The following is a 24052-nucleotide window of genomic DNA, read 5'->3' on the forward strand; positions in this document are numbered from 1 at the left end:
AGATATGAAAACTAGGGCTGCTTCTTAATCAGAATACCAACTTTCAGCTTTGTAAATGCTTTGGATTAAAAGTTATGAAGACCCAAACATGGAGGAAAATTTACATGCGAACGCATTTTGAGGAACCTTGGTGACTTTGAAGGGCTATAATTTCTAAACGTCTTGAGATAATGAGCTGAAAATTTTTTTGTGTTCATTATACATCAATATGAAACTTTAGTGTAAATTTCAAGAAAATCTAAGAGGGTCGAGTTTGCACACCCTGTTGAGTTAACAGGGAATGACCCATTTGTGTATTATGTGCAGCTTTCAAAGTCGGTAGCAACCTTAAAAATGCTTTCGATTGCCCTAAAAATTTGACAGGATTATTTTTTCAGGTATTGACACGATACAAGAGGGTGCCCCATTGAATTAAAAAAAAAATCAATTTATGAATCACCCTACTGTATATACAATAACTGTTTTATTATTTTGTAGATTAAATGAACTTAGCTAAAAATTAGTAATACTTAGCATTCCTGTATTTTTTTCTGACATATAAAAATAGTGATATTTTCCTGTTTGTGGCTTTCAAAAAATTGAAGAAGCTTGCTGGTTGGCTCTGCCACTATGCCGGTTGCCACTGGCACAACAAAAGATACAAGAAATTTACTTTCAACAAATCAAGGTATGGCTTACCGCTACCCGGTTAACTGTCAAATATCTGGAATATTGCATTTTTGTAGAAAAAGCTTGTACTATGATATAATACAGTATAACATTTTTTAGTAAGTGATATTTTGCCTGAATCAAGTAACATATTTATTTAAACAATCCATCTATTGCTTCATGAAGTTATATTTTTTGCTGTAGCTATAAACACTGCATTCAATAAACTTATTATGTATTCCAGTACCTGTATTTTAATTTAGGTGCCGGTAACAGGTGTTAGCATATATGTTTAAAATTCAGCATTGTTGTCTCTGATGTTAGTTTGAAGAAAAAGTGTTTCTCATTGAATACAGACATGACAATGACATGCTTGAAGCGGCTCTAAGAAAGCAGTCCCATTTTAAATGTTAGCAATTAGCATCTACTGTAACAATCACATTAATTAATATTTCATAGAAAAGTAATACGCAGTGAAGGTTAAAAAAATTGCCTTGCAATTTCAGGATGTAAATGTTATCCGACTATCAAAAATAGCATCTGTTTAATAATTATATACAAGTAACCGGAGGTAGTTCATTTTAATTTTAGTGATAATGTTCATCAATTTTTGTGTAGAGTGAATAACTGAATACGTATTGCTAAACTTCATTTTGGATTTTTATTTCACATGTGCAAAGAAAGAGTAGTAGCACTTAGCAATTACATAATGCTCTTGTTAACTTTAAATAGAATGAATATTGAATAGTTAGTTTGGCTTAAATTGTTCATAAAGGTTTTGAAATACATGCTATTACTTTGTGTTCAACTTCTTTATCAGCACGTTGTATTGTCTTACATTGCAGATGACGTAGTTGGCAGCGCATATTTAGACAACTCTCAGTCTCATGTTCCAAGATGTTCCGCTGATTTGTCAAATAAAAACTTTTCTTCATTGTATGAAAAGGTTGGTTTGCATGTGTTTTGATCAGAATAAAACCAGCACTTTTCTTTCCATATGTTATATACTTTGCGCCTGTGTAAAGTCTCTGCTAGTTCAAATCTCATGTTTGGGATTAAGATTGCATATACAATTTTCGCAAACCATGTATATATGTGTCCCACATGTATGATAGCTATTAGCTAGCTTGTTTACAGTAAAGCATTGTTACATTGGAACCACAGTGACAGCTTAGTTTTTGAAAAATCTTCATTTTTCCAAATGTTTTTAACAACTTGATTACACATTTCAAAACAGTAACATCTAAGTTTATTACATTAAAATCAATTATGCTTCTTACAGTTTGATGATGATCGAAGTGGATCAGTTTACTTTCCAAGTACAACTCATTCTCAACCTACGTTGGTATTTCAACTCCCTACAAGCCCCCATACATCTCCAGTAGTGACACAATCTCAAACGTCTTCTCCTTCTTTTGACCCACGAGAATGTGCGCGTAGGAGATTGGTCAGCTCTGGTGAGTTACTTTACCATGTTTACAAAGGCTCTGTGTACTGTGTAGTAATCGCTCAAATGCTAGTTGAACTGTTGTACGTTGAAAGTAGATCAATTCAACACCTATCTGTTAAACGTACTTTTTATACAACAGTTTGCAAAACTGTATGCATTTAATTCTTGCCATGGTGTTTGCGCATTTAGTCCACAAAGAATTTATATATATTCTGAAAGAAATTTAGTTTTGCAAAATATAGACTGTAGGAAAATTGATAAAAAGCATAAATGATCAAAAGTATCTCGGTATGTGTTCTTATTGGGTTTTGGATTAGTTATAAATGACAAGGATTGGTCTGCTTTTGACCAAGTTAAAGAGTTTGGGCGAAAAAATTTAAAGAACAGCGGACAACATCTTCATTTGACTTACCCTGCGTTCGCCAAATAGTTTTGTATTCTGCGCTATAGACCCATCTTTACTTGTGCAATTTTCGCCACGCGTTTATAGATTGAGATTGAAAGTATGCAAATCATGAAATATATATACTGTACCAATAATACACGTCCGAAGTGTAATCACTCTTTAGTCCTAGTCAGCTGTTCAGTCATTTTTCTTACATTAAAAAAGCTGATTTGCTGACTGGAACATGTCACTTCACACCACCGTGACTCATTATTATAGTTTGTGCGCAATCTCACAACGTAGTACATGGCTGGTCGGAATTTAATTTGCAGTTTTGTTATTGTTAGTGTGCAATAGCAGTGTGTGGATTGTAGAAATTTTAGAGTATTTAAATTGTTAGACAGCATTTCCAGCTGAAACGTCCTGGTATTATTGGATTTATAAAGAAGTTTACAATGCACTTTGTGGCACAACAGATGTGTAGATCAAAGGAAACTCATCACAGCGATATACCTGCCTGTAACTGTCATTTGCGACTGAAACCTTTGCTTTGGGTCTCATTTTGCTCAATTGCTGTGGTTCCATTTAAATGATTTACTTTGAATAATCCATTAATTTTTGTTTTAAAAACCTTCACAGATGAAATGTCTGATCAGATGTGCGTATCAGCTTGCCCTACCACCCAAAAGGTAAGCCTACTCATTGCGCATGTGCATACTCCACTGTGTATGTTCGTAGGTTATTGTGTGACAACTCCCACCATCTTTTTTTGGTTATATCTCTTTAGAGTCGCTGTAGCACACCAAAAACAAAATTTGTAAATGTAAGAATAAATGTTTTTTATGTATGTACGGCTGTACGCACGAAGTGTCTGATCAAGCGTGGTGACGTTTGATGTATTTATCTTAAACCCCTTTGTTTTACAAATTTATTAACACTGTGAGACGTTGAATCAATGTAAAAATGACTTATTTTACTGTCTGGGTAATGACATCTCACTAATTTAGTCTGAAAGTCCAACTCGAAAACGGCCGAGAACATCATCTTGTAACGAAGCGAAGTGTACCAGTGTCTTTGCGCAACAAGGAAACCTCTCGTTAGAAAACCGAGGCATCAGGTAAGCCTGTCCGTGATTTGTTGACTTGCCTCCGAAACAAAATTGTCATAAAATGAGAAAACGCTTTCTATCATTTCACGTCAAACTTGCCACTTCATTGGAACTGAATGCATCTACGATGTCTTATTCTGCGGTTCGGCTGTTGTGTAAACTTGTTAAGGAAAGCTTCGTTTGACTGTTTTTTTTTTTCGATAATGATGCAAACGTTATTAACTGTGCTTTTTTGTCAAACTTAACGAATATTTCGTTTTGTAGTTAAAGTTGATAGTAAAAGCCTAAAACAGTAAAAGCAGGTGCTTGGTTAGAAAACAGTATGCTACCCAACTGTGAATATCACACAAGTGAACACAGTGTCTCGTTTGGGCAATAAGAACTTAACATATTGTGAATGTCTATAATTTATTTCAAAATAATGTGTTTAAAACGACGTGTTTTTTGTTGTCCAGGTGCAGCGTTTCTGCCATGAAAAAGCGGGTTCTGTCGTCAAAGTCAAGCGCATCAGCTGATGATGAAACCAGATATCCCGTGGCGGAAAGAAGACAGCAAAATGTAAATCAGAAACCATTCAGTTGATAACCACAAAGCACAATGCCATGTATTTACATGCAAGCCACTGCGGCAACAATTAGGCTCACGTTCTCATGTGTTATTACCTTATTATGTTCAAGGCTTCTGAGTTGAATGCGAGGGACTTGAACGGCTACAGCGATGAGTTGTTGGAAAGCGAAGCAAACCAGCTTTTACGATACCACGAACAATCCGATAGTGACAGGCAAGTGTTGCGTTTTTAAGACGTCTGTTTAATGGGTCTGCTACTATTCGGTGAGTCCGATTCGGTGAGTTCCTAACCCCTAAACCCTAAAACGGCAATGATAATTAGGCTACGGTACCCGATAATTTAAAAAAAAATTAAAAAAATCCCCCGTTAAGGGATCGGACTCACCGAATCGGACTCACCGAAACGGGCCATTCCGCTGTTTAATATTGCATAATAATCAAAACATCTACCCAAACAATGTGTGATGTGTAAGACAGGTTTTTTCTGCTTAAAATAAGGGAAAAAAATCGAAAGGCTGTCATTCGTCATGATCTAACAGCAGCATGAGTCTTCTTTATTTTCTCTATACATCCTGTTGGTTAAAACTTGAATGTTCAATCAAACTCAGGATTTGTGAAAGTAAATCAGTTGCGGCTTGCATGAAGCAGTCGATGGTATGGACTGCCTCATGTCATTGAGTCTCGAACTCTCAAGTAGCTTGGTGGCAGCATAAGAAGCACTTCCAAGTTGGCCATTCATGTAGAGCAGTGTTTCCCAACCTGGGGGTAAATTACCCCCGGGGGGTAAGTTGCCTGTTTTCGGCGGGTAACGAGACCGAAGGTTGTAAACTTTATAAAAGCGAAGGAATGGAACAGTCGTCTTTACAAGGAACTGTGCAAGAAGATGGGAGAAATATACGAAGTATTACTGTACCACACAGAAGTACGATGGCTGTCTCATGGCAAAGGATAACCCGCCTGGTCGAACTTCGTGAGGCTGTCCATGTTTTTCTGATAGAAAAGAAGTCCGACTTGACTGAATACTTCTCTAACCAACAGTGGATTTCCCAGCTGTGCTACCTGGCTGATATCTTTGGTGAATCGAACAAAGGCAATCTTTTAATTCAAGGCAAGAATGTAACTGTGATCGACACCAAAGTAGCCGGAGCAGCATTTATCGCAAAGGTTAAATTGTGGAACAAGCGAGTTGGAAGAAGCACAGTTTTAGACGTTTGACATATATCTCGGAGGCAATGGACTTGAGTTGACAGCGGCGTTGAAGAAGGACATAGCTGACCACTTAGGCCAGCTAGCCTAGAAGATGGACAACTACTTTCCGAATTTGAACACGGCTAGTTTTCAATGGTGCACTGAGCCCTTCACATGTGATGACAGCCAGGTGGATGATGACGACTTTTCGGCCAAAGAAGAATTTATCACTCTCCGAATGAACAAAGCGTTGAAACTTGATTTCAATGGGAAAGGCTTAGAAACCTTCTGGTTTAGCAGACTCCAGGACGCACCAACATTAGCGACACGGGCATTAAATATCCTGACATCTTTTTCAACAACGTATCGCTGTGAACAAGGATTTTTAACTGTCTTGGGAAGGAAGACAAAGAAGCGCAATCGCCAGGATGTCGAAAGCGACACAAGAATTGTCCTCAGTAGCCTACCACAAAGCCCAGGATCACAAAGCTGGCGCCTGAAGTCCAGGCCTGACCTTCGCATTGAATGTTTACCACGCATTGTTATCTTGTATTCAGTATTGTATTGCATTTTGATTGTCATAGTTAGCCCTTTGAAATACATAGCAATAAACATTTTTGTTTTTGAAAATTGATCGTGGGGGTAATTGGCTCACTTCAGGGTGGAGATTAGGGTAACAGCCAAAAAAAGGTTGGGAACCACTGATGTAGAGTGACAGCTCTCATTCTCTGTCTATATTTCAGCATGAGATTGCTCGACAATGACATGATGTTGTAGCTTCTTCCGTAGTTGTTATAACGCTGCACAAGTTCCTACTTGCTCGTTTACACTGGTCGAGGCAGGTGTTTGCGATATTGCAGAAGACTGCGCAAATCAGGAGTTTAGACAACCCGAGTTAAAATTCGCCTTCTTTTTTCAGCCTGTTTTCCGATCTGTCAGTGGATCTTGCTATCGAAGAAGACGAAGTGACTTCCTCAGAACTGCCACAAGTTTCTCTAGAATCCTCCTCACCCGGGAACTCTCCTGAGATGGAGATCTTGGCTGAAGAGATTGTAAACGAGGATGCCATGAGTCCATACCAAGATCAATTACTTGATGCTGGAGTCGAAGGACTTGAAGAGGAATGGGAACATCTTTCTCCAGACGATGAAGGACTCAATGAAGATGTTGGTGTTTCGACGTCGACAACAAATCGCAGAAGTAGGTTGACAATTTTTTTTATTTGTTGAACAGGTGTCGCACTGAGAAATTCTTATTTGATTTTTTTTAACAAACAAACAGCTGTGCTATACTCGAAAAGCCTATTTAAACATATGTTGACTATCTTCACGTTTTAACTCATAGGGCAAGAACCCACTGTTCGTTGGAGCCATCCTACCCGCATGCCAGGATGCGACGAGCGATCACTGCACGCTTCTAATGATGCTGGCTCCAGAACACATCGAAGATCATTAAGGCGTCTTCATCCAGCATACGCTGCCATGACAACTCATATGGATACCCCTCCACACCAGCCCTTGGTGTTTGGACTGGACAGAGTGCAGGTTCAGTCCTTATCAGTTACTTGCTCTATGATTTCGTATCTTAGTTTAGCATGTACTGCTATAGAAAAAGACCTAATGTTAGTACCTTCCCAGTTCAAATGCCTGTCGATTCTATTTTGTCTCGTTAAATTTTTTAAGTAATGTTGCGTTTTGTGTCCAAGCAATTAATTTACAATTGTCTTTGCAGATTTGCTGTTTAATGTTGTTTTTTTTTAGTAACCAGGGGGCTTCGTCATGAAACTGCAATTTTTTTCTCCAAACTTTTAATGCATCAGCGAATTATTGCGATCAAATTAATGATAACATTTCATTTTTCATCTTGTGCATTTCAGTACACCAGTGCGCTGTCTGTTCCTGTGACCGTGTCATCGGCTGCCTTCCCTGTGTACAGCAACAGCAGAACCCACACCTTGCAATGTCCTATACCACCGCGAGTTGTTGGTATGCGTTTGTTTCAATTAAGATTTTGCATTGCATCATGTAGGAAAATTGTTTTATGAAAGAATAATGAGATTCTGCATGAATGTTGTAGAGGGCGTCAAGCCAAAGCTACCCTTTTGTACAGCGATGGATGTTGAATTGCTTAAACCTTATTCTTGCGTCGTAGCGTTCCCCACTCAAAGTGCACCGGTCCTGACCACGTGTAACAGGCCACCGATGAACTTGCAGCAACAACAACAGCCGCAAATTTCTCCACTCTCGTATCACGAATACCGACATCTGTATCCGTCCACACCGCTTCCCCATCACCAAATCCCGATGTCCAGGCAACCGCAGCCAGGTAAAAAGTTAAATGCTTTTTCCCGATCATTTTTCCTATTTATGTCATCAATGTATCTGAATTAAGTAATATTTCTATTCTTACTGCTTGACACATCTTTTCTTGTATTTCAGCCAACAGAAGCAGACACGGCGGTCACAATGATCAGAATTTTTCCCAGCGTCTTTCAGCGACAGCTATCCCTCTCATATCTGCTGCTCAACGTGGAAACCTGTACCCCCTCCCTACCGTCAATCCCCCTCACAGGCCCCCCAACATCGTGCAGCCAAGCCAGCAGTTGATGTTCACTCAGCACGGCAATAGCGTCCATCGCGTACGCAACAACAACTTGAATATGGGATCAACACGACAGACAGGTCTTCAGCGTCCCCAACCAAATCTCGGACAAACCCCGTTTGCTCCACCGAACCATTTGCTATCGTATGGTCTGGCCACTGGCGGCGGTGCAGCAGATGTGACGCCCAATCGTTACCTTCCAAGCAGAAGACAACATTTGGTGAATGTAAATCATGTTTATTGTTTTATTTCAATACAAGGCTAATTTAATGTTTTTGCGCTTACATGTTACTACTGTTCAATCATGTATGGGTAAATAAACTGTTTCCTATGATAGATTGAGTTTCGCTTTTAGCAGCATGATCGTTGTTTATTTCATAAGTGTAGATACAAACGCCCTTTTTAGCTTCATGCTGGAGCATCAGGCTAAAACAGGTCACTTTGTATCTACACTTGTGAAGTACTGCTTTTTGTACCGGTCATTGTTGCTAGCGATTGCTTGTAATTTTTTTCAGCCGATGCAATATCACCCTAGCGTCCATGCTGTGGCGTCAGATGTGTCAAGGACAGATCCAGTCGACGCCAATTCTACCCTCCCAGCTCCTCCGCTCTCGGCCCATGCTGTAGCGATGCCGGCATCATTCATACCAGCTGTGCCACCAGCCATGTATCATGACTATGCGTCCGTTGACTCTATGACTCCACAAGTAAGTCGCTTTTTATCAGTTTCCATTGTTTTCATCTTAAATACATTTGGCAATAAAATAAGTTTGCATGGATGAAGTGCTTGTGTTAGTTTGTGTGTCCAATAAAGATAGAGGTTTTGCCTGGTTTCAGAACGCGCGACGGGCTCCCCCAAGTCACCCCCCTAACATCCATCCGCACCCTCTCGTCATGTCTCACTATATGCCTCCAATGACGCACACCTTGCCTCACCTTGTCGCTTTCCAGTTGTAAGTATGATGACTATCCAGCCAGCAAGTCAGTATTTTTACATTAAGTCAACGTCTGCAGATGTTGAATCAATGTAACAATTCTCATTTGCTGCAGAAACACGTGATAACAAATCAAAAATATTTTGTAATATGTATAAATCAATTTTAATGTGTAAACATGCGAAGTGCTCTGAGAATGGCCTAGCTTCATCATGTAGATATTTGTGCACCTGCTGGTCTTCAGTACAGGAAAAAATTCCTAACATTGCTTTTACGTTTTCCGACATTGCATACAAGAGTAAGGTTTTTTGTGTGTGTGTAAGTATGCCTCATCGTTGCATTATTGGCTCACACGACGACGATGCTACATTATTTAGTCATTTGGTGTTTCCTATCTGCAGATGTAGAACGTATTTTTTTTTTTTTTTTTAGGAAGTGATTTGGTTATTGAGTTGTCACCTTTCTATCTAAAATGTTGTCACTGTTTTCCACCGGAAACCAGCTGCGGTGTAGCTCAGGCAATAACAAAAAAAACGGGTTGATGAAAATTTGATGATCCTATCATTACCCAGCCAGCAAATCGGTTCTTTTTTGCATTGATTCAACGTCTGCAGACGTTGAATCAATGCAAAAAAGGACAGATTTTCTGGCTGGGCATTGGTAAGACTGGAGAATTGTTAGTGCGTTTGTTACTGAAAACTTAAATCTTTTCACAGCCCCACACTCCCAAGTTTGATGTTTAACCCTTTTCTTACTCTGCGGCCATACGTGTCTCTCGATGATGAAATTGACGCCAGCAATTACGAGGTAAGGTGTAATCACTGTGTTTTTACTGAAGCAGCCACACCGGAAGCTCTGATGTGATGGGATTGCGTCATGATTCTAGCAACTGTCATCGTCGGCGAAAAAATGACGCTTTTACTTTGTTGTATTATCATGAGAAGGTTGATTGATGCTGTGAAAGGTAGAGCCGTTTGCTGCCTAACCAACGAATTACACTTTTCACATTTGCACCGTCTTCAGATAAAACAATTGAATCAATGTAAAAAAAAAGACTGATTTGCTGCTTAGATAGGTCAGGCGGCGGATGGCTTTTACCAGGCAACAAATTAGTCATTTTTTTATTGAATCAACGTCTGAAAACGTTAAATTAATGTAAAAAGGGCTTTTCTTGGTGGGCAAGGAACTGTTCCACCACAAGAAAATGAAGTTAATAATTTCAGTTGTCTTCTTTCTTGCATCAGGCCCTGCTCAATCTTGAGGAACGACTAGGTGATGCAAAGCCGCAAGGATTGTCGAAAGGCCGAATCGACCAGCTTTCGTCATACCGGTACAAGCCAGGCACACACAGCAGCGACCAGCCTATGTGAGTTTAACTCTCATACTCTAAACTTAACATTAAAATCATATTTCATTATCGTCTTTTTTTGTCCAGCAGCTGAAAGTGCTAAACAATAGAAATTCGCTTATTAACGTTAACGCTCATTTTGTCAACTTAGTATGAGTTCCTAAATTAACTAAGATATAAAGAAAAACTTGCCGCAAAATCTATTTTCTTCCAAGCTTCATATCACTGAGGTGACCTTGTATGAACCGTGTTGTGGTTTTGTGAGAAAACTGTCAATCAAATGACGTCACGCCTGGTCTTGTTGTTCCAAGTTTTTTCGCCACTTTGCCGATTCGCGTTGTTTGGTGTCAACTCAGTTAAACTTTTTCGTTAGTGTCGATGATTATTGTTTGTGTTGTTTTAGATGTAATGTTGTTGTTCGTCGAAGCTTTTCGCTTCCGAACTTTAAAACAATGCGAGTTTAAAACTTTGCTTTCTGCTTGATAACACGACTTCCTGTTTCTGGCTGTGATCTGTCTGGGAAGTCTTTTGCAAAAATTAACACTTTGCCAACATACGGATTTGCTTTGCTATTACAAAACACCTGGAGGTTGGTTGGGATAAATTGCTCAATAATAGACTTATTTTATTGCCGGGAACGACGCAAAGCCCCAGGTTTAGGAACCACTTTAGTGTCGGTTCTTATGTATTTATGTAATTTAATGGTTACCGTAAATTCACAGTACGACGTTTTTGTCGAAAAGTTGTTTATAATACCGTTACAACGCTCGTAAAATATTATTCCATGCGTATTTTGTTTAGCTTTACAATAGTTACCATGTTGTTTTCAAGAACTTTGTTTTGACAAAGTCCTTACACTCAAGACTCCAAATTTTTGTTTTTTGACATCACTGCAACATTGACATGGAAGCTCTGTAAAGAAATGCCCTGTCTGTTCCTTCACTAACACAAGTAAAATAACTTTCCAGTTAACAAAATCCGTCTCTTTTGCTTACCGGAATTGATATTGTTTTGCTAGCTGCGTCGTCTGCATGTGTGAGTGGGAACCGAAGCAGCTTCTCCGAGTCCTTCCATGCAATCATGAGTTCCACGCCAAGTGTGTGGACAGGTGGCTCAAGGTAAGTGTTGTTTTATATCCCTCTTTTCGATGGCCATAATAATGATAATGATTTGTATGGCGCTCCATGTAATTTCATTCATGGACCACGTCATAATACAAAAACAGACCTATATGAAAAACAACAGAATGAATGAGGACACCAACACATACTGTACTGTAAAACTGCTCTTCAAAAATGTACGATTGTTCGCTGTTCGGCTTTTACTTGAACGTGCAATTAAACAGTTTTTAATGAAAATCCCATAAAAAACTTATCTATGCCAAGTCCTTTGCCATTTGGTGAAGAGTTTTCCTGAGAATTTTCTGTCATTTGTGTTATTGGTAAAAACGTGTGTTTTGCACGGTCGCACCAAACCAGGCAAACCTTATGATTTTTTCATTACTTTTTATCGAATTGTTGGCTTGTTTCTTTGATGTTCGAACGAAAGCGACCGCCTTTTTTTATGAATCACCCATGTTTTATATAAAAAAAAGTTTACTTGCGATAATTCAGACGCTTTGTACACGATGTGGTATTGTTCGTAGTCATCAATGCAAACACTCAGTGCTCACGATTTCATCGAGCCACCAGGCTCAACGCTAGCCTTGAAGGCTCCCAGCAGGCAACTTTTGCTCGCTGTATAACTATTCCAAAATGCAAATTCTCAGTCGAATGTACAATGAAATAAGTGGTGGAGAGCGCTGCTTTCACAGTAAATCTTTGAGTGTAAAATTCAAACGTCTCTCGTCAGTACCGTCTATATTCAAAACACGTCATCGTCAACAAACTCGGACGTTTCCGTTTCAAGCCGCTCCTGTTTTGTCTGAACATTTCCAACCAAAACCATTAGGTTCATCATTGTGACAAACACAATGGTTAGTTTGTCTAACATTTCACCATCGAGGATGAAAATGCATAGGTTTGGTGTGAGGAAGTAGTACCAACGGCTAGTGATTGGTATGCTGCATTGTTACGCTTTTTCTGCTTGTGAGTAGCCCAAGTGACATAAATTATTTCTTGTACCTAATTTGTACGCTTATTAATAACCTTGCTAGAAAAACTTGTTGTTTTTAGCTACATTGTTACTGTGTCTAAGGACGTTGAAACGATGTAAAACGATAACTTTTGCTAGTTGGAATTCTTCACATAAAGTTCCCACTTCAGTGTATGGCACTTTTGGTTTCTTTTAGTGTTTTATCCCAACTGACAAAGCTTCTTTTCACGTCGCTTCAGCGTCGACAGACATCTTAAAAAAGGGTAACTTCTGTTGGCATTATGTTCCCTGCTAGCAAACCAGTTATCTTTTTACATTGATTCATGCAAAAACTGGTGGTTTTGCTGACAAGTAACCACACTAGAGCGTCTGGTTCTACTAATTTTGCTCAATCAATGTCGCCGACTGATGAATCAATGTATACATTTGTGTTTGGTGACGTCAGACTCTGATGAACGCTCTCAAGAAAGTGATTCATTCACTGAATTGCCACTCTTTTCTCACGAATGAACCTGCGTACGGGTCAAATCGTACTTGTGGGCTTTGAACAAACAATCTACGAGAAAGGGGATTTTTCCGTCAAACGAGAGAATGCATCTTTTTTTGTTGAAGTCTGTCGTCATCAGACGTTGTATCAATGTTGGGATAGAACATCTTTAACTAAGGTGGAGTTGATTTGTAGCGAACAAGCTTTCTCTGACTCGGCATCGCATGGTTTCAGTGTTTTTGTTTGTTTTACAGAGAAACCGCACTTGCCCGATTTGTCGAGGCGATGCCGGTCAACGTCCGCGATCTTCTGCTGCCACCACTGGTTCAAGAAGCACGACGACGAATCGCCGCGCGGTGTCGTAGAGGCGCAGCATTGACGAATTATGTTTGTTGATATCCATTGCATGTTGTTGTCCAGTCTTGTCATCGGCCTCGTAGAATAGTGTTTTTGTCAGTTCAATGTTGTTGCTTTTAATCTTTCTTTCGACGTATCTCTCTGTTGTTGCCACTTTTACCCTTCATGATTTTTTTTACTAATACGATCGAGACATAGCACAACGCTGTACATTCTTAGCTTGACTGTGATAATTAATTTGCCTTACACTAGTGTTTGCTTTCCTGCTCCCCCTCGCGAATTTCTGGACCACAATATCGATCGGACCGATTGCTATAGCAGAAAGTTCTACAGTTTCTTAAAAAATTTCTCTTCACGATTCTCGATCTGTTGCACTGAACTCCAATCATTTTACGTTATCAACTGATAAATTTACAAAAAAAAAAAAAAAACAACAACATGTGAACAAGATCTTCAAATTGGCCAAAGCTTCTTGATTCTTTGAGCCGTTGTAACTGTTTGGAAGTATCTTCAAAGAACGTCTTTGAAAACGTCTTCATTGCAACAACGTAATTGCATTTATCTTTATGTTAAGTAACCACCAAGGATTTGTATTCAGTTCAAATGTCATTGATGTTAGGCGTATCGGAACCGTATGATTTTGTCACCCTTTGTATCATTTCTCTCCACACCTAACTAAGTCATTTCCTTCTCTTCACCCCTAACTGTATCATTTCCATTCATCCCTAACTGGGGCATGTTTGCCATTGTACGTAAGCAGATTTTATGTATCTTCAAACAGGCGATTTTTCAGGCATTTATGTAAACAAAAAACTAGTGAGAGCCTTAATATTGACAAAAATGTTACTTATCCAAAAAAACAGCCAGATTTTGTTTTAACCCAGCGAATTTCGTCATTTTTACTTTGATTCAACGTCTGCAGGCGTAAAATAAGTACAAAAAACGTCTGCTTTGCTGTTTGGGATGTTGACTAAAGTTCTGATTCCTGATAATTTCATTTTTTCGTGTTTGAAAGGTTTTCTGTGTCAAATGTGACGGCTGATTTGCAAATCGATTTATACATTAGCAAAGATCTACCCAGACAGTAGATCAGTCGTTTTTTTACATTGATTCAACGTCTGCAGACGTTTCTTCATCTCTTCTACGTAACATACAGTGCAGTAGATAAGACAAACATGGTGTTACATGAAAAGCGTGAAGTTTACAAAAAAATTAAGAAATGTCTTTGATTGCTTTGGAACAAAATGAACCGACTTTGATTTCTCGAAATGGATTTGCTCAAAAAACCCTCCCCTGCTTGCTTTTTCAACTTTCACAATTGTTTTGTTTTCAATTTCAAACAAAAATTGCTTCTTTCAAAGCATTGAGCCAATTCTTCCGCTGCTCCCAATTTGGAAAACAAACTAACAAATGAATTGATCACGTAGTAGGCTCGAGAGATGATCTGTTTTGTACCATGGCATGACGGGATATGTTTTTGAACTGACATCTTGCATCGTTTACACCAACCCAGGGTGTTTAACATCCGTATTGTCCCAACCATTCTTTTTTACAGTGATATAACGTCTGCAGACGTTGAATCAATGTAAAACAGAACGGCTTGCTCGTTGGGATATTTAATCGGCATCAGGTCACGTGTCGTCGTCTTCACCAGACAGCAAAATCCGTCATTTTTACATTCAAGGTCTGAAGACGTTGCAAAAATGGCGGATTTCGGATTTTCTCCTGTCCACCGACTTGTTAGGTCCAGAGGAGCCGCAGCAGAGCAATCAAAGCAAAGAATCACATTGCAATACACAAACTAAAACCTTGCACAAGATTCCTTTTATTCACTGATTCAATATGCGTTTGTGACATACCTCTAGCGATAAAAAAATCGTGTAGGCATACCGTAGTTTAACGTATTGTAACGTTAAACCAATGTGAACAGCCCTGATTTGCTATCTTCACTTGATTGCTATGAAGTTTCAAACTGCCAATTGTCAAGTTCTCAATTATAAGGTAGATTTAAGAAGAACCAAATTGCCTTTTTGCGTGACAATCTGCAAAGATATTTGATAGGACTGATTTTTCTCTTTGTTGTTTGTGATTTCGTTGTTTCCCTTGTGTGTGTGCTTCTGTACATCTGCTCCGCTTGTTCTGGCGACAACTCATTGTACGATTTTTTGATCATAATAAGTCTTGTTGTAAAAGTGCCTTCATGTGTAAGCATGTTTTTCTCGAAGAAAATTCTTTTCACCAAATCAAAATAAAGCGACGTTTATTCTAATCCTTGAATTGCGTTTGTTTTAAAACATGTAGCTGAAAGACGTTTGGTCTTGCTGTTGCTACAATTTTTTTTTAAGTTACCTTCCCGTGGTTTCGTGGTTTAAGCATGGATAGCGTTACGTTTCCGTCCGTTTAACGTTGCTTAACGTTATTAGAATTTGTGTTATGCCAAGCCAAAAAAATTGTATGTACCCAGACAGCAAATCAGTCATTTTTTACATTGATTCAAGTGTGCAGATGTTGAATCAATGTAAAAAAACGACTGGTTTGCCGTCTGGGTAGTGCTAACATCAACATCATTACTTGGAGAGACTTGCGTAACATGATACGTTGTTGGTGAACATAATTAGAAAATTTTTCAACACATTACGACAATTCTTTTGCAAGTTTTAGAGTGAAATTAGATTGAAGTGTGCTTGTAGTTTGTTTTACCAAGAAGGTTTTTATAATGATTTTTGTGGTGACCCTGTGAAGCGGCCCAAGAGAGCTTAATCAAAATCAGCTAAATTCTCGCCCTAAAAAGGCGAGTAAAAAAAAATTTCGTTTTGTTTCCTGTTCTCGATGTATCGCATCTCATTTAGTTTGCAGCCTTGCGTGTGAAAAATCGTTGTCTTTCGATGCAGTTTTATTTTCATTTGTAGCACTTGTAATTTGTTACTTTCCCTTGTAAAAACTCACTTGTCGTATTCCATTTGCTTCTATGGGTCTTTAATTCGTTATCTTTTCTTTCGAATCCTCATTTTTTAACATGCCACAGTTTGTTTTGCTGTGATTTTCAATTTCGTTCGTGCCGGTGCGCTCAGGCCACACAGGTTACGTCGTGGAAGCCAGCGTTCCGTTGAGTTCAATTGTCATAGTTCGGTAGTTGCGAATGTTTTTATCACGACTGGAGCTTGTTTCATGTTTAATGATAACTCTCCTGCATGAAACACGATCAATTGCGTAAGTCTCACGTTGAGAGCAACGGAAGGTTAGAAACACGACGTCACCACGTGCGTAGCTTTTGCGTAGCCACGGTTTGCTAGCTTAGTATTATTGTTTGTACGTACAACGCATTTGATCTTTTAATACCTAATCGTAGTCGCTGTTTTGTTTTGGTCAATTCTACCCAGCAAGCAAATCAATTCTTTTTTACATTGGTTCATCGTCAGCAGACATTGAATCAATGTTAAAAGGACTGATATTCTGGCTGGGTTGGTGCATGATGACCCACTGGGTTACTTAAGAAATCATGCGTCGTTACATAATTGTTTTGTAATGATACATCGGAACTGCATTGTACGTTACTTTTTTAGCGACTCAGTTAGCAAAATGCGCAATTTTTACATTTGTACAACGTCTGCAGACGTTGCATCATTGTGAAACTGGCGGATTTCGCTTGTTGAGAAAGGAATTTTTGGCATGTACTATATTTGCAACACAGATGTCTGTATTGTTTCCATATGTAGTTTCTGAGATTTGAACATGTCACTTGCAATGTTAGATTAAACTCACGGAAGGATCTTGTTGAAAAGTGACATTTTATTGTGAAAATATTCAGCGTTGAAGCCACGTAAAGCGATGTCATTTTTTGTGGGAGAAATCCGGACAGCAAATCAACCGTTTTTCACATTGATTCAATGTAAAAACGGTCGATTTGCTGTCTGTGAATGTCACGGTACGTATTTGTCAATGACGTCACCCCGTATTTTAATGCAGTATAACCTAGACACTAGATTCGCACAGAATTTTTATGGACTCATCAAGTAAATGGATTTTTGTATAAAAATTAACCTCATGCCTTATATTTCAATACATAGTGTTGTTAGCTGGATATGAAGTGAACATTGTTTTAGCAATGCATTAACAGAGTTAAAAAATGAACTTTTTATTGATGATTCAACATGACGTTGAATTGATGTAAATTGTCTGTTTTTTTCTTTGGGTTTGCGGACTAACTTGGATCGCTATTAATTTGTCATCTGTATGTCCAATCTTTCGTCACTTGAGTGTTGTAGCCAAATCGATGCCGGTCTGTTCCCAGCCAGCAAAATCGTTTGTTTTTACGTTGATTCAACGTTTGCAGACACTGAATCAATGTAAAAAGGACGCATTTTGCTAGCCTGGTTATTTGCTCCCTCTTCGTAGTAGGCTTTAGTGGAACTAACAAGCATGCTGTATTTGATTGATGTGCGTGGTCGGGTAGCATAGAACGGAATTAATTTAGTTTTTTTGATGTTGCTAATCGTTTATCAGATAACAACTTATTCGGGCCTGCAAACAGAAGTGTAGCGACTCCATGAAAAAGTAAAACAAAATCCAAACATTGATGTCACCTACGTTTTAATTTTCTCTGTTATTGCCCATGCAAACCGTATCTTTTTTGCAATTAGTCTTTCGCCTGCAAGGCAGCTCACCAACCTGTTGTGTATCCCAGACAGGAAAATCCATCATTTTGACATTGATACAACGTCTGCAGAGGTCTCCTAATCAATGTAAATATGACGAATTTTGCTATCCGGGAACGCACATCATTACTTTGCGAAACTACAAACAATTGCAGACCTGCAGAAGTTTTTACCGAAAGGCCCTATAACAGTTGATTTCCAAGAGATTTTAGCAACTTGAAATGTTAGGATGGCGAATCAGGAAAAATCAGAACCTCTCATTCCAATGTGTGCAGTGATTTTCGTGTTTGCCTGTTGTTTTTTCCATCTCATTACTATCAAAGTGTGTTTTTTTGCGTGTATCACTGCTTAAATAACTTTTACCGGGTAGAAAATGAAGCTCTTGGTGTCGTGATGCGCGAAACACAGTTGCAAAGTGATTTAACGTTGTATCAATCTTCGAAAAGCTTCGTTTTTTATCCGGAGTTTTGCCGTGTAGTAATCAGTCGTAGCGAACATGAACCCAGCTACCAAATTTACCATTTTTTTGCTTTCGTTCAACGTCGCCAGGCGTTGAAATGACGTGCAAACGATGTTACTTCTCGTAGCTGGGAATCTAACGGCGTCCGCCTTTGTGGGGTTGTTTGTCACAATCTATGAGAAATCGTTCCACTGCGTGAGAATTTTCAACGTTAAACTACAGATGCTTATTTTTGTGACCGGAATCTCCCCATAAATATCGGAGTCTTTGCGAAAATCTTTTAATTTTTATGCTTCCAACTCCTTATTTCGTCCAGTTATTGCACATTTTGATAAAATCTCTTCACGCAGTGGACTCCGGTGAGAAGCTGAGTCTTTGTGGACGACACTTCTTACTGGCTGATCAACCGATTGTTTTCCACTTTCAGCCGGCAAAAGTTTATGGTTTTACATTCATTAGACGTTTTTAGACCTTAAATTAATGTAAAATAGTGAACCTTTGTTGTGTTGAGTAGTGGCCGGTGAGGTTTGCCTGCAATAAAGCGTAGTCATGCTGAATCCTTGTCATATGAGTCATTGAAATTGTAGACAGGTCATGAGCATTGTTTAGAATTGAGGTGTTATTTATTAAATTCTACCGATCTATCACATAGACAATTAGACATTGCATTATCAAAGATATCAAGCTTTTGGTCGAAGAGCGATTGAGATTGGAACCGGAGGGTGAAATATTATTTTTAAAAGAATGGAAATAATTTTAAAACCACTTGTCTCACAGAAATGTGTATGTTTTCATGCATCCGTGTAACGCTGTATATCACTATCAAAGGTTTAGCTATTACACAACTCCCTATCGATGAAACAAATTGCCATTTTAAATCTAGCTCCCATTTCTGTTAAGCCCTGTCCCTGTAAGACATAAACTCGAAGTGTTGCTTTTTTGGTTTAGAATCTTTATCCTCGTGTTGACAAAGCCTTTGATAGGTTATTCCAGGCAGTACCGGTATCGCATACCAGGAGAGGCTGAACCACTGACGCAGGGCCGGTTACTGAGATTGACAGAGTGAAGTTTCCGATTGTTGAAGTGTTGTTGCCGGGGAATTATTCCACCCACCATGTGCCGATGATGATGATTATGTGCCTGATCTGATACAGACGTTGGCGATCATGGTCTTCCAAACTTCTCCGTCATTAGCCATTCGTATAAAATCGTTCGTTTTAACTGTTGTGTTTGTGGCCCATTGATTCAAGCTGTTTAAATAAGTTAATCTTTGTCGACCTCTGCTTCTTTTTCCCTGTAGCCTATCATCCCCAATAGAGCTAATTTTTCCAAATCTCCATGTTTGTGAATATCATGATGAACATTCCTGCCGATGTGCCGATGAACATTCCTAAAATGCGTTGCCCACACCCCGAGAGCCGAACCAGCGTTGCTTGATCTTGAGTCAAAAAATTAAAAGTGACCAGATTTGGTATTGCCAGTTAGTTGAATTTTTATCTTCAGACGGAGAAAGTCTCTGCATGGGCAGCCTGTTCCTGACAGCTTCGCATCCTTATAGAAGCTTTGAAACAGTTATCAGGGGATGAATGGAAGACATTTTTTCCATCCTGAGATTGTCTTTCATTACAAATATTTCTTTCACCTGCAAATTTTATGACTAAGTTTAAGCTGGAAATTTAACAACAACGTTTTTCTAAGATCATGTACCGTCTGGTGTTAGAACTACTGTAGAAGACCTACAGCTGTGGTCTATTTTCGGTGCAACCACAACTTGGTGTGCAGCAGTTGGATCAATTACGTATCGTTTCAGTTCAATTACACCATCAAAAATTTTAATCGCATTACAATCACATTGTTCTGAACTTTTCAAGTAACAACTGCAGTGGGCTATTTTCAAATATAATTAATTACATGTTTCAATTTGATAAAGACGGGGATATCTATAGTTGTAGACAGTGGCGACTCGTGCCATGGGGCTGCACAGTGGCGTAGCTAGGGAATGTGCCACCCGGGGCGGATTCAGATTTTGCCGCCCCTTCAAGAAAAAGCATGTGAAAATGAAATTTTTTTAATTGACTTAAAGTGGAATTATTGTATGTTTTGAATTAGTAGCGTAGCCAGTAATTTTGAAAGGAGGGGTTTTAAGGGCCGGTGGGCGAAGCCCGACGGCGTCCTCGCCAAAAACGACACCCAGCGGCGGGGGGTCTGGGGGGCCTCCCCCAGAAAATTAAAAAAAATTACTTTGGATTTGGTGCATTCTGAGAGCATTTTCAACAAAAATGTGGGTATAAATCTCCTAGTATAAATATTCCTGTAAAATGGTGCTGTCCGGTGGCATAGAAAAAGGATAAGATCATGTTTTCTTGGGAATTTTTCGGTAACTTAATAAAGCTAATTCTCTATGTTTTCTTGTTGCTAATTCCTGGCTGAGATATTTGAATGTTTGGTATTGGCAAAACTCGCTCTTTTAATGGAGTTTCGTTTAAAATTAGGCAAACTTTTTTTAGAGACTGAAAGCATCATTCTAAATATCGTGACGTCACATGCGTGCCAAAGGGGGGGTTGTAACCCCCAAACCCCTCCTCCCCCTTGGCTACGCCACTGTTTTGAACGTTGCCATTCTGTTTGCTTTTATTTTCCGTGTACTTTTGCATTATCAAAATATCAAAAAAAACGTCCTGTCTGAAAGTGCCGCCCCCCTAGCTACGCCACTGGGGCTGCAGGGCTCCCCCCATGGGCCACAAGCCATGGCATGGCACCTGAAAGAAAGAGAAGAGGGAAAATATGTTTTCCTCTGTGTTTGTCCTACCCGACCCTTTTTTCACTTAAGAATTGCTGATCGAAAATTTAAAATAATAAAAGTTTCGTTTGGCAACACCGATTTTGGGCAAACTTCTTGGTAGGCACTTTAACATCACCCACTCATCGAAGAGTGCCTGCTTTTCAATGTGAAATTGCTTTGTGTTTTAGTCACAATTTTCCTTATGAACTCCATTGATTGCAGTCATTAAGATCCTTCTTGCACTCAGTTCAATTGCAGAAGAAAGAATAGTATTAGCAGAGGGTGGGAATCGAACTCACAAAATCGAAATTACTACTCCTCTGCCCTAACCATTAGGCAATTCAGTTAAATTTCTTTGTAGCGAAGCATTCAGTTAAATTTCTTGGTATCAAAATTTTTCGATCAGAATATCACGTGTCGAGTCACATGACTGAAATCAGCTGAATCGCGAGTACGCTTTTCGACGAGAGGGTAATGTTAAAGTGCCTACCAAACTTCTTTGCAGCCCGAGATTTTGGATTTCAAGCGCTCTGATTGGCTAAAAATTATCCTTGAAGCTCCACCTCTTTTGGTGTTTTACAGCAATTTTTGAATCTGTTGGGGCTGGAAAACAGCCCCACCTAACCGAATATCTTCACAGACTTTTTAAAGTTAGTTTTTATTTTGCAGAGTGGCGATGAACCATAAATGTAGAAGTGTTAGCTGTAAAGTTAGGGTACTCAACAGGTTATGGGAAGTGCTAGGGCATCTCAAAATCACTTGAACCTTGTATGACACGGCTAGGCTAGTCAAGACTAGGTTAAGCTCAATACTAAAAAAGTTTGTCTCCAAAGCAATACTGTTAGTTTTTTTTAAATATAGCTTAGGAATTTTGTTTGTTTGTTTGTTATATCTTTACCCTGCATTGCGGGAAAGCGGACTTGAGCGCTATGCATCGTTGTGCGCCTTCCGACGTACACCTGACCCACGCTGCAGCCGACGGCAATGCCTGTTTCCGATTGTCTACTCTACTTATGACTTAAATTTGGTACTACCCATTACTCGAAATCGATCACTGGGTAGAGGCAATTATCGTAAAGTTTCTTGCCCAGAGAAACAACAGCAAGTGCGGGTGGCTGGAGTCGAACATGCAGGCTCTCGACTGCGAGCCCAACGCGCAGTCGAGAGCAACTTTTCAACAAAGTTTGAATGCATTTTTTCAAAATTTGAGGTAAAAACATGCTCAGAACGCACTAAATTTAATGCAATTTTTCTGGGGGGAGACACCCCGCGAAGTCATTTGCAGCCCCACTGCTCACAAACCCCACAAGCCGCCACTGGTTATAGATATCCCTGGATAAAGATTAGGTTACGAAAATTGCCTCCAGATGTATCGTCAACAAGTTTTTGAGGGTTGGTGGAGCGTGAGAGCGGCTGCTTTTGTTTTGCGTTGATTTCTGTCCAGTGTGTGTTTGGAGGTTATTACAGGGCAAACCACACCGGTAGGCTGTATGAAGCTGAAATAAACTTGATAAGTTAATTAGACTGCAACACTTAGCGCTTTGGTGTTCAAAGCGCTATGAATAGGCAACTACTGCTATATAATGTGATTATTTGTCGGATTCTTTGTTCACACAAATATACTCATTCTAGAACGATGTAGCAACGCTAGTGCATTTAAATGTTTAAACTTCTTCTTGCGTTTGAGGTTTAAGCTGAAGCAAAACTACGCTACTCACAAAATGTGAATGCTGTCGACTTCTCGTTCGCGAACAACCGTTATACCCCCAAAATGAGGTTAAGCCCCACCTTGGGGCCATAAGAAAAGTTGTTTCGGACTCAGTCGAACATGCCCCAACTGATGAAAAAAGTTCCATCTTTGTACCTTATGATGTCATTTTTACGTATTTTGCCCCAACTTTGGGGGCCCCTTATTCGGGAATGCCCCACAGGGCACCCAGATCGACTTGTTCCAAAGTCTACAAGTAAAGGCATAAAATCTGGCGTAGGTTTTGTTTTTGTACCTTATGATGTTTTTGACCTCCAAAATGGGTTTTTCACCGGGCCGTAGCCCTCAAACGCCCCAGCAGTGAAACCTCGAATGTGGGTTTCTGAACATCCCACAGTGGGGCAAGGTTGATAAAACACTCAAACCTTTTGTACCTTATGATGTTACAAATACGTCACGGGCTGCCGGACTATAAGGACAACAATCGCACTGGGTCAATATAACGAACAAAAAATCGAATCATTTCAATTTAATAAGAAACGTAATCAAACGGAAACTTCCATCCCAAGACTGCCTTCCATCTCATCATCCAAATCTTTCATTCTTTTTCGTTCTTGACATTTTCCATCTACCATTTCAAAATCTGCCTTCCATTCCATTCCCTGCCAGTCATCAAGACTGACAAAATGCAGTTTGTGGATGAATTGTTACCGCTAAGTTATTCTACCCACTAAGTGCCGCTGCTTATCCAAATGCAATATCGAGATGCTCTTGATTTGCAAAGCGGCAGAACAGGATGCCTTGTTGCTTGTGTGATTTGCAGTGCATTAAGTGACGCTACCAAACGTTCTCAGGTTGAGTGGCATTTTCAATGTTTACTATAGCTATGTTTGAAGTAGGCCTACCTGATTAATGCATATCCCTTAGAAGACTAAGTAGGCTACTGTATATCTCTAGAAGACTTGCCAAAAGAAGACGTGCTCATATAGCCTATTTCACTCGGTATAGTAGCCTACGTTATTTGCATCTATACCGCTCAGCCGGCATTTAATAAAAAAAAAACACCATAAAGAAACGCCAAGTCTCATAAGTTAATACACTTATCCTTTTGATACTTTCAATTTTTCTAACGCTTAGCATAGTTATTTTTTACAGCTGAGCAAATGCTCTTTCGTTTCGTCGTCGTTTGAGACTTTGAAGCCGAGAATCTACCCTTTCACCATCTTAGGTTGTCGTTGTTCCAACGGGGAAGATGTCGCTGCCTATTGTTGCATAGTTG

The 24052-nt window shown here is 39.4% G+C and overlaps 1 protein-coding gene across 1 annotated transcript; it reads left to right on the forward strand.

The window, feature by feature from the left end:
• The first annotated feature begins 566 nt into the window (after nt 1-566).
• LOC145778182 (uncharacterized) lies at nt 567-18840 on the forward strand. Its single transcript, XM_082589620.1, has 18 exons — nt 567-667; nt 1494-1594; nt 1931-2105; nt 3123-3172; nt 3491-3600; nt 4047-4149; nt 4269-4372; nt 6266-6546; nt 6691-6890; nt 7223-7331; nt 7498-7671; nt 7785-8173; nt 8463-8654; nt 8785-8900; nt 9599-9689; nt 10127-10248; nt 11249-11348; nt 13066-18840. The coding sequence occupies exons 1-18, from the start codon at nt 610-612 to the stop codon at nt 13174-13176; spliced, it is 2586 nt and encodes an 861-aa protein (XP_082445746.1). The 5' UTR covers nt 567-609; the 3' UTR covers nt 13177-18840.
• The last annotated feature ends 5212 nt before the right edge of the window (nt 18841-24052 follow it).

This window comes from Aplidium turbinatum, chromosome 10 (assembly GCF_918807975.1).
Source record: "Aplidium turbinatum chromosome 10, kaAplTurb1.1, whole genome shotgun sequence".
NCBI lineage: Eukaryota > Metazoa > Chordata > Ascidiacea > Aplousobranchia > Polyclinidae > Aplidium > Aplidium turbinatum.

What these genes read in the sequence shown, in the direction of transcription:
- LOC145778182 (XM_082589620.1), top strand. Translation starts at nt 610, where the DNA reads ATGCCGGTTGCCACTGGCACAACAAAAGATACAAGAAATTTACTTTCA. An exon ending in TTGGACTGGACAGAGTGCAG is followed by an intron (nt 6,891 to 7,222) that starts GTTCAGTCCTTA and finishes TGTGCATTTCAG; the next exon opens with TACACCAGTGCGCTGTCTGT. An exon ending in TTGACGCCAGCAATTACGAG is followed by an intron (nt 9,690 to 10,126) that starts GTAAGGTGTAAT and finishes TTCTTGCATCAG; the next exon opens with GCCCTGCTCAATCTTGAGGA.